Source organism: Trachemys scripta, chromosome 14 (genome assembly GCF_013100865.1).
Source record: "Trachemys scripta elegans isolate TJP31775 chromosome 14, CAS_Tse_1.0, whole genome shotgun sequence".
Lineage (NCBI taxonomy): Eukaryota > Metazoa > Chordata > Testudines > Emydidae > Trachemys > Trachemys scripta.
This window is the reverse complement of record NC_048311.1, coordinates 20,902,083-20,913,820: the sequence shown is the minus strand read 5'-3', so window position 1 is coordinate 20,913,820 and position 11,738 is coordinate 20,902,083. Positions and strand designations below refer to the sequence as shown.

General features: G+C 46.2%; 1 protein-coding gene across 1 annotated transcript in view; it reads left to right on the top strand.

Annotated features, from left to right (window-relative positions):
• Window positions 1-6,354, top strand: part of LOC117887622 (E3 ubiquitin/ISG15 ligase TRIM25-like) — a 17,315-nt gene extending 10,961 nt beyond the window's left edge. Inside the window, exon 6 of the mRNA XM_034790267.1 lies at window positions 5,813-6,354. Within this exon, the coding sequence (XP_034646158.1) occupies window positions 5,813-6,354 (542 nt within the window). The remainder of the gene's footprint in view (window positions 1-5,812) is intronic.
• The last annotated feature ends 5,384 nt before the right edge of the window (window positions 6,355-11,738 follow it).

Below are 11,738 nucleotides of genomic sequence, written 5' to 3'. Positions count from 1 at the left end.
GGGGGGGCGGCCCGGCGCGGCCCGGCGCTCAGCGGGGGGTCTGGCGGGCGGCGCTTTTTTTTGCTGCTTGGGGCAGCAAAAAAGCTAGAGCCGGCCCTGTCTGTCAGGCAACAGACTAGTGGCCATGTGATCTCCATATGGAGTTATTTATAAAGGGCAAACAGCATGGTGGTGCTGAACAAACAAGCTCTGCCCAAAAAAGCTTGTAGTCGAAGGGCCTGAACCTGGCACTGCTGGAAATGGGAGTTTTGCTGTTATTTAAACAAGGGCAGGGTTGGCCTTTAATGGAGAGAACATTGCCCATCGAAAAGGAAGCATTGTTAAGTGGGAAGAGAATGGGAGTCAGGAGGTTTGTTCCCAGCTCTGATACCGACTCTTTGGGGTGACCCTGGGTAGGCCCCGGTGTCAGCTTCACCCATTTGGACCATGGCAATTACCTACTTCACAGGGAGGTTTTCAGGCTTCTTTAGTAGACATTTGTAAAGTGCTTGGGGCTCTTCAGATGAAAGGTGCTATAGAAGTGCCAATATTAAAGTATCAGAGGGGTAGCCGTGTTAGTCTGAATCTGTAAAAAGCAACAGAGGGTCCTGTGGCACCTTTAAGACTAACAGAAGTATTGGGAGCATAAGCTTTCGTGGGTAACAAGTCTTGCATCTGAAGAAGTGAGGTTCTTACCCACGAAAGCTTATGCTCCCAATACTTCTGTTAGTCTTAAAGGTGCCACAGGACCCTCTGTTGCTAATATTAAAGTGACACTTTGGATAGATAGTAGGGGGATGGGCTATGTGTGTGTATGAATGTAATGGTCCCTCACTCTCCCGCTCGGAGGGAGGCCACTCAAGTTAGTCCTGTCTGGCCAGGCCCAGAGTCCGCAGGCCAGCCAAGAGCCCACAATAGGGCTGGGCGATCAATAGTCACTGTCAGACTTTAGCCTGGGTTTGGGTGGCTCAAGCTTTCAGCCCTTAAACAGTCTATCGGGGCTGGCTTTGGGTTGGAGGGAGGCCACCAAGTCTCACTACAATGAACTTCATAGACGTGGGGCTTTTGATACAGGTGAAAGGCATGGTGTGCCATTCAGTCTAATGAGAACAGAGGATCTCTAACCACTTACTTGAACACAGTCCCATGCCTGGTGCCTGCTTCCACACAGTTCCTAGGGGAAATTCATTGGCAAACCAGCAATAAAGTACCCCGCAAACTAGGGTGACCAGACGTCCCGATAAAATTGGGACTGTCCCAATATTTAGTAGTTTGTCCCGCGTCCCGACCAATGTATGGTCAGAACACCATTTGTCCCAATATTTTGCACTCCGGCGGCACTCGGGCTTTTTTTTTTTTTTTGCGCTTCAGTGGCGCCCTCCCCCACCCATGTGTCCCAATACTTTGTTCTTGTCATCTGGTCACCCTACTGCAAACATCCTCTATGTAGGGAGTTTAACTAGCAGGCACATGGCCAGAATATCTGGCTCTATGCAGCCACACCCTACCTGCAGAACCTCAAGGCACCAGGTGGTGCTGGGGTGTTTCTAAGCCCAGCTATACTACAGGGGTGCAATAGTCCATAGAGCAGGGGTGACCAACCTGTGACTCCAGAGCCACATGTGGTTCCTTGTATAGGCACCGACTCCAGGGCTGGAGCTACAGGCGCCAACTTTCCAATGTGCCGGGGGGTGCTCACTACTCAACCTCTGGCTCTGCCACAGGCTCTGCCCCCACTCCACCCCTTGGTAAATTCTGGCTCCTTTTCAGGCTCAGGTTGGCCACCCCTGCCATAGAGATGGTTGCAGCTAGAGTTTAGAGCTGCCTTAGCTCATACTATGACAGGGGCCAAACTAGCCCTCACCGTTACAGGAATCAATTCTACCCTATGTCCATCGAAGCAGGAAACGTACAAGCGTCTTACCAATCAGTTTACTAGTGGCATCTTGTTTAAATAATTGCAGACTAAAGCAAAGGTTGCCTGACCTTAAGTTTTACTGTTGATATCAGGAGATATTTCGGTATAGACCCAGCGTAGCCATCAGGTCAAGTTTAACCCAAAATTTAGGTTTAGTAAAAAAAAAAAAAATAAAGAAAAATGAGTTTTACAGAAACTGGAAGCCAAACGCCATGTTTCTATGGATTTGTTTTGAAATTCTAATGGAAACAGGTTCCCTGGTGCTTGAAACTTAAGTGCCAATGCATTCTGGGATAAAACTGAACTTGAAATAGACTAGGAGCTGACTGGAAAAACAGTGAAATTGACAACTACCTAAGCTGAGAGAAATGCAAAAAATAAAATGAGTATAGTAACAGGGGAGTTAGATTTTTAAAATTTATTTCAATGGTAATAATCTAAAGTTTGTGTAATATAAAGCAGGGGTATTTTTTTTTAAAAAACCTAACAATGTTCCTTTAATCATTAGTGTATTTTTGATGCGATCATGTTGTTAACAACATGGGCCTGCTTTTGAAATTTTATCTCTAATTTTGCAGGCATAATTGTCTGTTCCTATGTTTTTTTCCAACTGCAACTAATCGCAGGCATAAGTGATATGATTTAGTAGCCTAAGTACTTGATTTGTGGGCACAATTTAGTAACTGGATCTAGTCTATCATTTGCAACTGTACTTGCAGAATTACAGGCTGGGTTCAGGCTCATATTAAAAAAAAGTAGCGCTTTGTATTCAGAATAGAGCAAAGGGGTCTTCTTAAACTGGCTTAAAGCCAGGTAGCTTTGCCTAGTTTTAAGAATACCTGAGAAAGTACTTTTAAAAAAAAAACCACTAATTTCTACTTAGTACCAGCATTTTGTGGTCTGTATCTGCCCTGAATTGGCTCTACCATGTCTTAATAGAAAGGAGTTAAGAGGAAAAGTGATACAAGTAATCATAGTATTGGTTACAAATTTAAAGTTAGCTATTGCATAAAAGAGAATTTAAGAGTAAAGTTAGTTTTGAGACCAATTATTTCTCCTATACAAACCCTAGAGTGAGGGAAAATATTTTAACTTTCTTAATTATCAAAAGGGGTTTGTTTGAATTAAAGTTTCTCCTGCAACCCAAACCCTGCAGCACTAGCCTGGAGAGTGAAACTGACTAGAACTATTTTCCTTGGCTGAATTGGATGCAAAAAGTTAGCCCACAGCATAAATAATGAAAAGTTCTGGGTGGGAGTGGTCTTTGGGGGAAGGGGAAACCTGATCCCAATTTTGCATCTGGCTTCAGAAGGAGAAGGACTGGGCCCTATATGCATAACTTCTTGATTAGAGAGACAAGATAGGGGAGGTCTTATCTTATAGGATGGGGGGGGGGCCAACCTATGGCTCTGGAGCCACATGCGGCTCTTCAGAAGTTAATATGCGGCTCCTTGCATAGGCACCGACTCCGGGGCTGGAGCTACAGGCGCCAACTTTCCAATATGCTGTGGGGTGCTCACTGCTCAACCCCTGGCTCTGCCCCCACTCCACCCCTTCCTGCTCCCTCCCCTCAGCCTGCTGTGCCCTCGCCCCTCCCCCTCTCGCCTCCTGCATGCCAAGAAACAGCTGATTGGGAGGTGCGAGGAGGGATTGGGAGGCGCTGATTGGCGGAACTGCCGGTGGGCAGGAGGTGCTGGGAGCGGGGCAGAGCTGATGGGGGGCTGCTGACGTATTACTGTGGCTCTTTGGCAATGTACATTGGTAAATTCTGGCTCCTTCTCAAGCTGGCCACCTGTTATAGGACTTTTAAATTATTTTGTTATGGACGAGATGACAGCTATAGTTAAAGCTGCTGGATCCATTCTACACTCCTATTTTTAATAGTTGTTCAGAATTTCTTGAAATTCTCTCCTTTCAGGATAAAAAGATTGTTTTGGCTTCAAGATCCATTTTGTTCAAAAAACATCAGATTGGCTTGTTGGAGTACCAGTAGGGTGGGGAAAATATACTTCTTAAAAATAATCTTGCAGGTTTCTGAAGCAACTCTACAGCCAAAATAGCTCAGGATAGAAATTGAGCTTTGCTATGTCAACAGTCCTCAATGAGAAGCGTCCAAGTGCTCAGTGAAAACTGGACTTCTTTTGACTGGGGGGAAAAAAATGTACTGGGCACGTGAGCCAGGACATCTTACAGAGGGGGGTTAGCTAGCTAATGATGGACATGACCTTATCCCCATTGACTTGAATGGGAGCAGGATCAGACCCCGAGTGACGTTATGAAAGGCTGCAAGCCCCATGTACGTCACCTGCGGCTAAGCTAACAGAGCAGTGAACAGCATACTGAAGGTGTGGAAAGCTCAGGGAGAGCTGCCACTCACCTTTTAATGGTCACAGGAGAGAGACCTGCTGCAATTCACTCTAGGAAGGAGAAGGGTTGTTGTCTCCCGTACACCAGTTAAGTTGCACAGTAGAGAGGCTTCCCCCTAAATTACCTGGGATAGGGTGTTCCTAGAGGTGTCTAGCCAAATAATTTCATATTATGGAATTTACACTTGTTATAACCAATTCATAGGCCAACAGAACTTCAAACGTTCGGGAGAGAAAAGTGGCTTTGTTTTATTGGGGGGCTTCTCTTCCCTCTCTTCTCCCCCTCACTTTTTTTTATTTTAATAAAAGCCAAGGAGGAGACAATTAAGGCTGCAGTTAAATATTTGGAAGATAAGTCTAGCCTGTCCTCAGGTTGTAGATGCAACTTTGACTCCTCTCTGTGGCACGTGTACTACACGTATATGATCATATGATCATTGTGGGGGAGGGATAGCTCAGGGGTTTGAGCCTGCTAAACCCAGGGTTGTGAGTTCAATCCTTGAGGGGGCCACTTAGGATCTGGGGCAAAATCACCACTTGGTCCTGCTAGTGAAGGTAGGGGGCTGGACTCAATGACCTTTCAAGGTCCCTTCCAGTTCTAGGAGATAGGATATTTATAAATATCCTATATATATACATATATATATGCTATTTCTGAGATACAATATTACACCATGTGTTTTTTTTCCTTTAACTTTAAATACACATGACATTTTCCTGCACAAAAAGCACACATTTACCTACACAGCATACTACATTTTAAGAGCACAACACAGAAGAGTAATGAAAAACATTCATAGTATTATTTGTATGATCATAGCACCTAGGAGCTCTAGTCATGAACCCGGTCCCCATTGTGCTACCCACTGTATGAACCGAACAAAAACAGTCCTACCTCTTTGGAGCTTACAATCTAAGCATAAGGTAAGAGAAGAGGTGAATACAGACAGGGGAGCACAAGGAAATGAGACAATACACTATGACCTACATAGACCACTTGAATTTGCAGCCAAGGCTCTGATCTGGAGCTCCATATGATACCTGCTCTTTCAGGCTACTTCTGTGCCAGAAGAGAAGCCTATAGCTGTCTCAAGCAGTAGTATAATGTTTTTAAATACTGACAGGATGCTCAGTGGTGTCTAGAACTCAAGCAGCAGCTCTTGTGTCTCTCTCTCATTCACACCAGGGAAAAGTCAGGAGTTAACAGCACTGAAGTCAGACTAACGCTGGTGTAATGCCAGTGTACATGAGAAGAAATTAGCCACATAGTCCTTTCCCAAGTATCTTGCACTAAAAATCCAATACATGCCCATTACATGACCACCACTTCTTTTACCACTAGTGGCAAATCCTCTCTGTGGAGAGAGGAAACAGCCCCTTGCCAACTTCTAGGAATAGCTAATATCAGTCCCTTCATCATAGTGTTCCCTGCCCTTCTGGTCTGGGAATGGAACTAGACTGAGCAGGACACAATTTGACGCCTCTCTCCCCACACCCATCAGGAGTGGATTCACTTTGGCCATATCTCCTTTTGCCTCCTGTGAAACAGACTACTGCAATCTGAACTTCGATCCCAACACCGCCAGCGAGGAGCTCTTGCTGTTCAAGGAGACCCACTCCGTGCTGAACATGGGTATCCTGATGGAGTCTTTCTTCGGGTCCTGCCAGGGATTCAACCACTGGCCACAGGTCTTGTGTACCCGCAGCTTGTGTGAGGGCTGCCATTACTGGGAAGTCGAGGTCTCAGACTCATGGGTCTGCTTGGGAGCAACCTACAGTTACATGCACAAGACTGGGAAGAGCTGTATCTTTTACCTGATTGGCCGGAACAATACCTCCTGGTGCTTGGAGTGGGATTCCTTGAAGTTTTCTGTCTGGCACAACAACATCCAAACCGTGGTGAAGGGCAGCTATTACAAGACCATCGGTGTCTTCCTGGACTATGCTGCTGGCTCCCTGACTTTCTATGGCGTCACCAACACCATGAACCTCATCTACCGCTTCCTGACCACGTTCACGGAGCCACTGTATCCTGCAGTCATGGTGAGCAGCGGCAGCTCCATTACCTTGAAGCAGCATCCGTTACCTTGAAGCAGTAAGGGCAGATTTGCTCCCTGTAGCCCACAAGGGCTCTTTGTTGCTAATAAAATTCACTTCTACCTTAAGGCTGCAGAGCTAGGTTTTTTAATTGCTTGGCTACAGGTAAAAAACAGGTGATGCATAAATGGTGTTTACACTTGATATTCCCCTGGGAGACGTTTGTTCAGTTCTCAGGGTCATCTGGAGGTGGTAGGGGATTGTCATCCACCTGTTTACGCCAACCTTTCCTTTATGCACCATTTCTCCCTGGTGTTCCATTACCTTTGTAATTCTGAAGAGGCTGGGAACCAAGCCTCCTGGGTTTTATTGCTTCTTCTGCCACTGACTCGCTGTGTGACATTGAGCGAGTCATGTAACCTTTCTGTGCCTCATTTCTCCCCTGCCCTCCCATCTGTAAAAATAGTGATGTGTGTGTGTTTTGCAAGGAGGTAGCAAGGCTTCATCAGGTAGGCCAAGATTTTCAAGTGACTAGTGATTTGGGGTGCACAAGTGACACCTTAATGAGGCCTGATTTTCAGAAAGTGCTATGCACCCACCTTAACAACACCAGGTGTAACACAGACAGACACCGGTGGGCGGGATTGAACCAGGGATCTCAGGAGCTTAGTGCGTGAGCCTCTACAGCATGAGCTAAAAGCCAACTGGTTGTTAGCTAAGGCTGTAGAACAGACTCATTTTCTCGCTCTCTGGTAATTCCAGGGTTCCCTCTAATCTTGTGTGCCAGAAGTTTTATCACCAGGACAAATAGCAGGGCAAGCCAAATCCTGCTGTACCCCTTTGAACTGGTGGAAGCTGTCAGTAAGTGTGCTGGTGTCATCTGTTTGTATGCGGGCTAAAGAGCCAAGGAAATCATCTAGTCTACCTTCCAGCCAATGCAAAATCATTCCCTATTGGACATTTAATGTTTTATTAAGCCAAGTTTGAAATATCCCAAGTGGCAGCAGTTCCAGCACCATCACATCTCTTGGGAAACTATTCCATTTGCCAACTGATCTATCAAAGTATTTCCTGTTGTTCACCCTAGATTTTCCCTTTCTTCATGTTAACCCATTATTCCAAGTTGTGCTCCCTTTTTACTAGCCTACACAATTTCTCTCCCTCCTTGTGGCTAGATTCTGTGTTCCATTAAGGCTTCTCTGCACTCATCTGGAGATATAAATGTAGCCTTAGACGTGGCCACTGGAGGGTTGCTGGTTCTGCACTTAAGCTACTTGCCCACTCTGTCTTAAGTGACAGAGGTTCCTCTCAACCTGGTCAAATGCCTTCTTTAGCATCTAAAAATAGAATGTTGGCTTGAGTGAGATTCAAGGGGACTGAACAGATAGATAAAACATATCAAATGATCAGAAGAGCTTCTTCCTCCAAAGAGCCCCACCCTAGCAACAACCTCAGTGAGAAGCCCATCTTATCTCATGGCCAAAATTTGTGTTCATGTTTTTTGCATCTATATTCATCAGGGGAAGTCAGCCATTAGGAAGCACACTGAAGCTAGGTTTTCCTCTCTGTACTATAGTAGTAGTTCAGTTTTCCTGGCTGTCTTTGGCAATCTTCCACCAATGTGTGTCTCATTAAAAACCACAAGAGAAATGGAGAAAACAGCATGTCACACTTTGTTTCTTCCCAAAAGCAGCGGGTTGAATCCTTCACTCAGTTATCCCTAGGTGGTCCCGCTGACTTCAGTGAGGATTGAACTAGTGTAACTTACAGCAGAATGAACGTCCACATCTTTTGGCCAGTTTTAAAGGCTCCTCTGTGGTCTTTGACTAATAGTCAACTGGCCCCTGTAATGGTTAGATTAGCTTTTCAGGAGACCTGTGTCACCATGGTCTCCTAACAGGCACATTCAAGTTAACTTCAAAGATCTTTTGAATGTTAATTGTTCCTTTGTTGGCAGCAAGTGCAGGCAGTTTGCTTCAGATGACAGCATTGGCTGCATCCCAGTGAAGCTCTGTGGCTGTCTCCCAAGGCAGTTCCATGGCTGCTTGGCAAAACAGGCCTGAGTTAATAGTCTCATTATCCTGGGCGTAGTCTTCAGGCACTTTAAAAGAAAATGTTTTCTCATTTCTGTCTGAGCCCCATCCCCATCCCACCTACCTCAGGCTATTTTGCCTCCTATTTTCACAAGCCAAGCAGGGCATGGTCTAATCAGCGCTTGGAAGGGGGTTCCAGCACGGCAGGAAACGATGCTGGGAATTCAGTGAGCAGCATCCTGCATTGGTACGGAGCCCGTGCTTCCGTACGGCTGTAGGAGGGCCCGGTGTTACGGGAGTGGGTAGACTTTCAGGTGCAACATTGCACCAAATAGCACTAGATTCACAATCGTGAGAGTCGCTTTTGTAGTGTCCCATCTGCTGGCATCATGCGATTAGGAGAGAATCTCAGCTGTCGTTTTTAAATGAAATGTACGTTGCCAACCCTCGTTGTCATGGAAAAAAGCTGGAAAATGTGACTTGAGGGCACCTAGAGGCTCAGAAACCAGAAGAGAAATTTGTAGTTTAAGGAGCTGACGTGATTTTTAAACCAATCATGATTTTGGAGAGCCTGACTCATGGTTTTTGAATGCTTGGGGTGGACGCAAATGCAGAGAGAAAACTCCTTCACAACATTGCTTCTACAGATCCCTCAGAGTGACGTCTGCTACTCGGCCACAAAACTCTTTCAAGTCAGTTAGAATTGCTGTATTAATTCAGTAGCGTAGCTAGCGGGGTGCAGGGGAAGCAGCCGCTCCCCCCGCCTTTCCAAAAGCGGCCAGAGGAGCGAGGGGGGGCACAGGCTGGCGGCCTGCAGCGTGGCCAGCAGCCATGGGGGGGCAGCGGGCATGACCAGAGGAGCGGGGGGCACGGCATGCAGCCCGCAGCGTGGCCGGCAGCCGTGGCCGGAGGAGCAAGGGGGGGCACAGGCTGGCGGCCAGCAGCCGCGGCTGGAGGAGCAAGGGGGGGCGCAGGCTGGCAGCCGGCAGCCGTGGCCGGAGGAGCAAGGGGGGGCGCAGGCTGGCGGCCTGCAGCGCGGCCGGCAGTCATGGGGGGGCGGCGGGCACAGCCGGAGGAGCGGGGGGGCGCAACATGGCGGCCAGCAGCCATGGCTGAAGGAGCGAGGAGGGGGGAGAAGGGGCGGTGCAGCTAGAGGAGGAACCAAGGGGGGCGTGGCCAGAGGAGAAGCCAAGGGGGGGTGCCTTTTTTATGTTTGCTCCCCCTCCTCCTAGAAGCTGGCTACGCCACTGTATTAATTAAGATGGAATATATGGGCCCAGAGAGTCAAAAGGTGTTAACATAACCCAGTCACTGCCCAACATCCAAACAGTTTTAAACAAGTTTCAGACTAGCAGCCGTGTTAGTCTGTATCCGCAAAAAAAAACAGGAGTACTTGTGGCACCTTAGAGACTAACAAATTTATTTGAGCATAAGCTTTCGTGGGCTACAGCCCACTTCTTCGGATGCATAGAATGGAACATATGCATCCGAAGAAGTGGGCTGTAGCCCACGAAAGCTTATGCTCAAATAAATTTGTTAGTCTCTAAGGTGCCACAAGTACTCCTGTTCAGTTTTAAACAAGGTTCAGGGTTTGATATACAGAGACCTCAGCCTGCTTAGTGTCCTGGCAAGCTCCATGAAAAGTTCCCTTTAACCTTTCATTACAGATACAGAAAAGGAGAAAAAAAACTGTTAAAGCATTTGAAATGTAAAGTATTAAGTAAGGCTTTCATTTGAACAACGTCCCTTGTTCCCTTTAGCTAGAGGGAGTCTTTAGAAGGAAACCCCCCTTATTTGACCCTCTTTTACAGGCTATTAAAAGGTGGTAATAAACAAAATGTCTTTTTGGGGAAAAGAGAAATTACTCAACGATGGGCTGGAGTGGTCATTGTTAACATCCAATCTCATTTCCTAGGCGGCAAAACAAGACACACGAAAAGGGAAAAAAAGAACAAAGACAAAATATGCAGTTTCTCTCTTTGGTGTTGACTTTCACTTGCAATCTCGCTTCTGGACAAACATAGGCACAGCACACAGTCTTGTCAGCTCAAGACCTGACAAACTTGTACCAGCATTGGGCGGTTTAGTGTATTGCTTTTAGCTGCAGGCCTAGTGCAATGTTGCAAATATGCAGTCTTGGCCAGCTAAGCCATACTTATTAAACAGAAGCAAAAGGAGAGAGATAGGAAAAAGAAATAAGGTGGGGAAGGAAAAGAATGTGGGGGGGGGAGGGCGGAGGGAGAGCTGACAAAGCCTGGCATCCCAGAGGGCGTTTGGGATTCAGCTGGAGCCAGTGGAGGTGATGATGGGTCATCTGAGTCCCTCTCTCTGGCCATCTGGTCTGGACATCTCAGAATCAGGAAGAAGTCTTAAGGTTGCAAGAGAACCTGAGTGAAACTCATTCTAGGAGCCACTTTTTCTCCATGTCTTTCTTTAAGGACCCCAAAAGGGAGCAATGGGTGGAATTATTTTATCCACCCATTAGGCCTAATTTCCAACAGACATAACCTATAACAAATATTGAGGGGGTATGATGACATTTTTATGAACTTTCACTCAAACTCACAATTTGGGTAAATGTGTAGGCCCAGTTATCACAACAGAAGCCAGTGATGCACACAGGTGTTCTTTGTATCCAGCATTCTGCAACTTGGAATCTAGAAGTCTCCTTTTCCCTCCCACCATCGCTTAGTTCTTCTCTAACGCCAGCTACACACATACTGAGGTGAAAAAGTGGACCTTTCTTTCTGACCACCTGTGGTTGTCAAATATCCCATGGCACTTTTGATAGGAGTACAGGTATCCTAACTAAAATTGCAACTGGGATAATTCTGCTAAGCAGTTTCATTAGAATATCGCATCCTCTACTTCCTGTCCAGAAGTGTTGTGTGGTTTTTGCTGTGCCCTGTTAAACAACTGCCTTATTCAACCCCAGAGGGGACTGCATTTCAATGGTGGGTTGATGTGATGCTTGTGTACACGCAGTTTGTAAAGTGATTTTGGAATCAGAAGGATAAGGTGTGATTTATTGCCTTGATTTTTAAAAAAAATAAGTAATTGAACAAATTGTTTCATCATTGGTTTCCATTTCTCCAAGGCGAGTTTACTAATATGGGCCACTGGCACAATTTCACTAGTTTCTCTCTAAAGCAATCTGCAATTAAATCATGAATCAGTTCTGGAATGGGTTCCTCTAAGCCCCAAAGTAGTTATTTAATCATGCCTCTTGCTAGCAGTGGTTAAGTAGGTTCTGAACAGGATTTAACAACTCTATACATCACATATTCCTACCATATTTTAACCAGGCTGCCATCTACACATGCACAGCAAAATGTTTAAGTAATAACTCCGTCACGCACACACAGGGCCGGATTAACTTTTTGTGGGCCTGGCGCCAAACATATT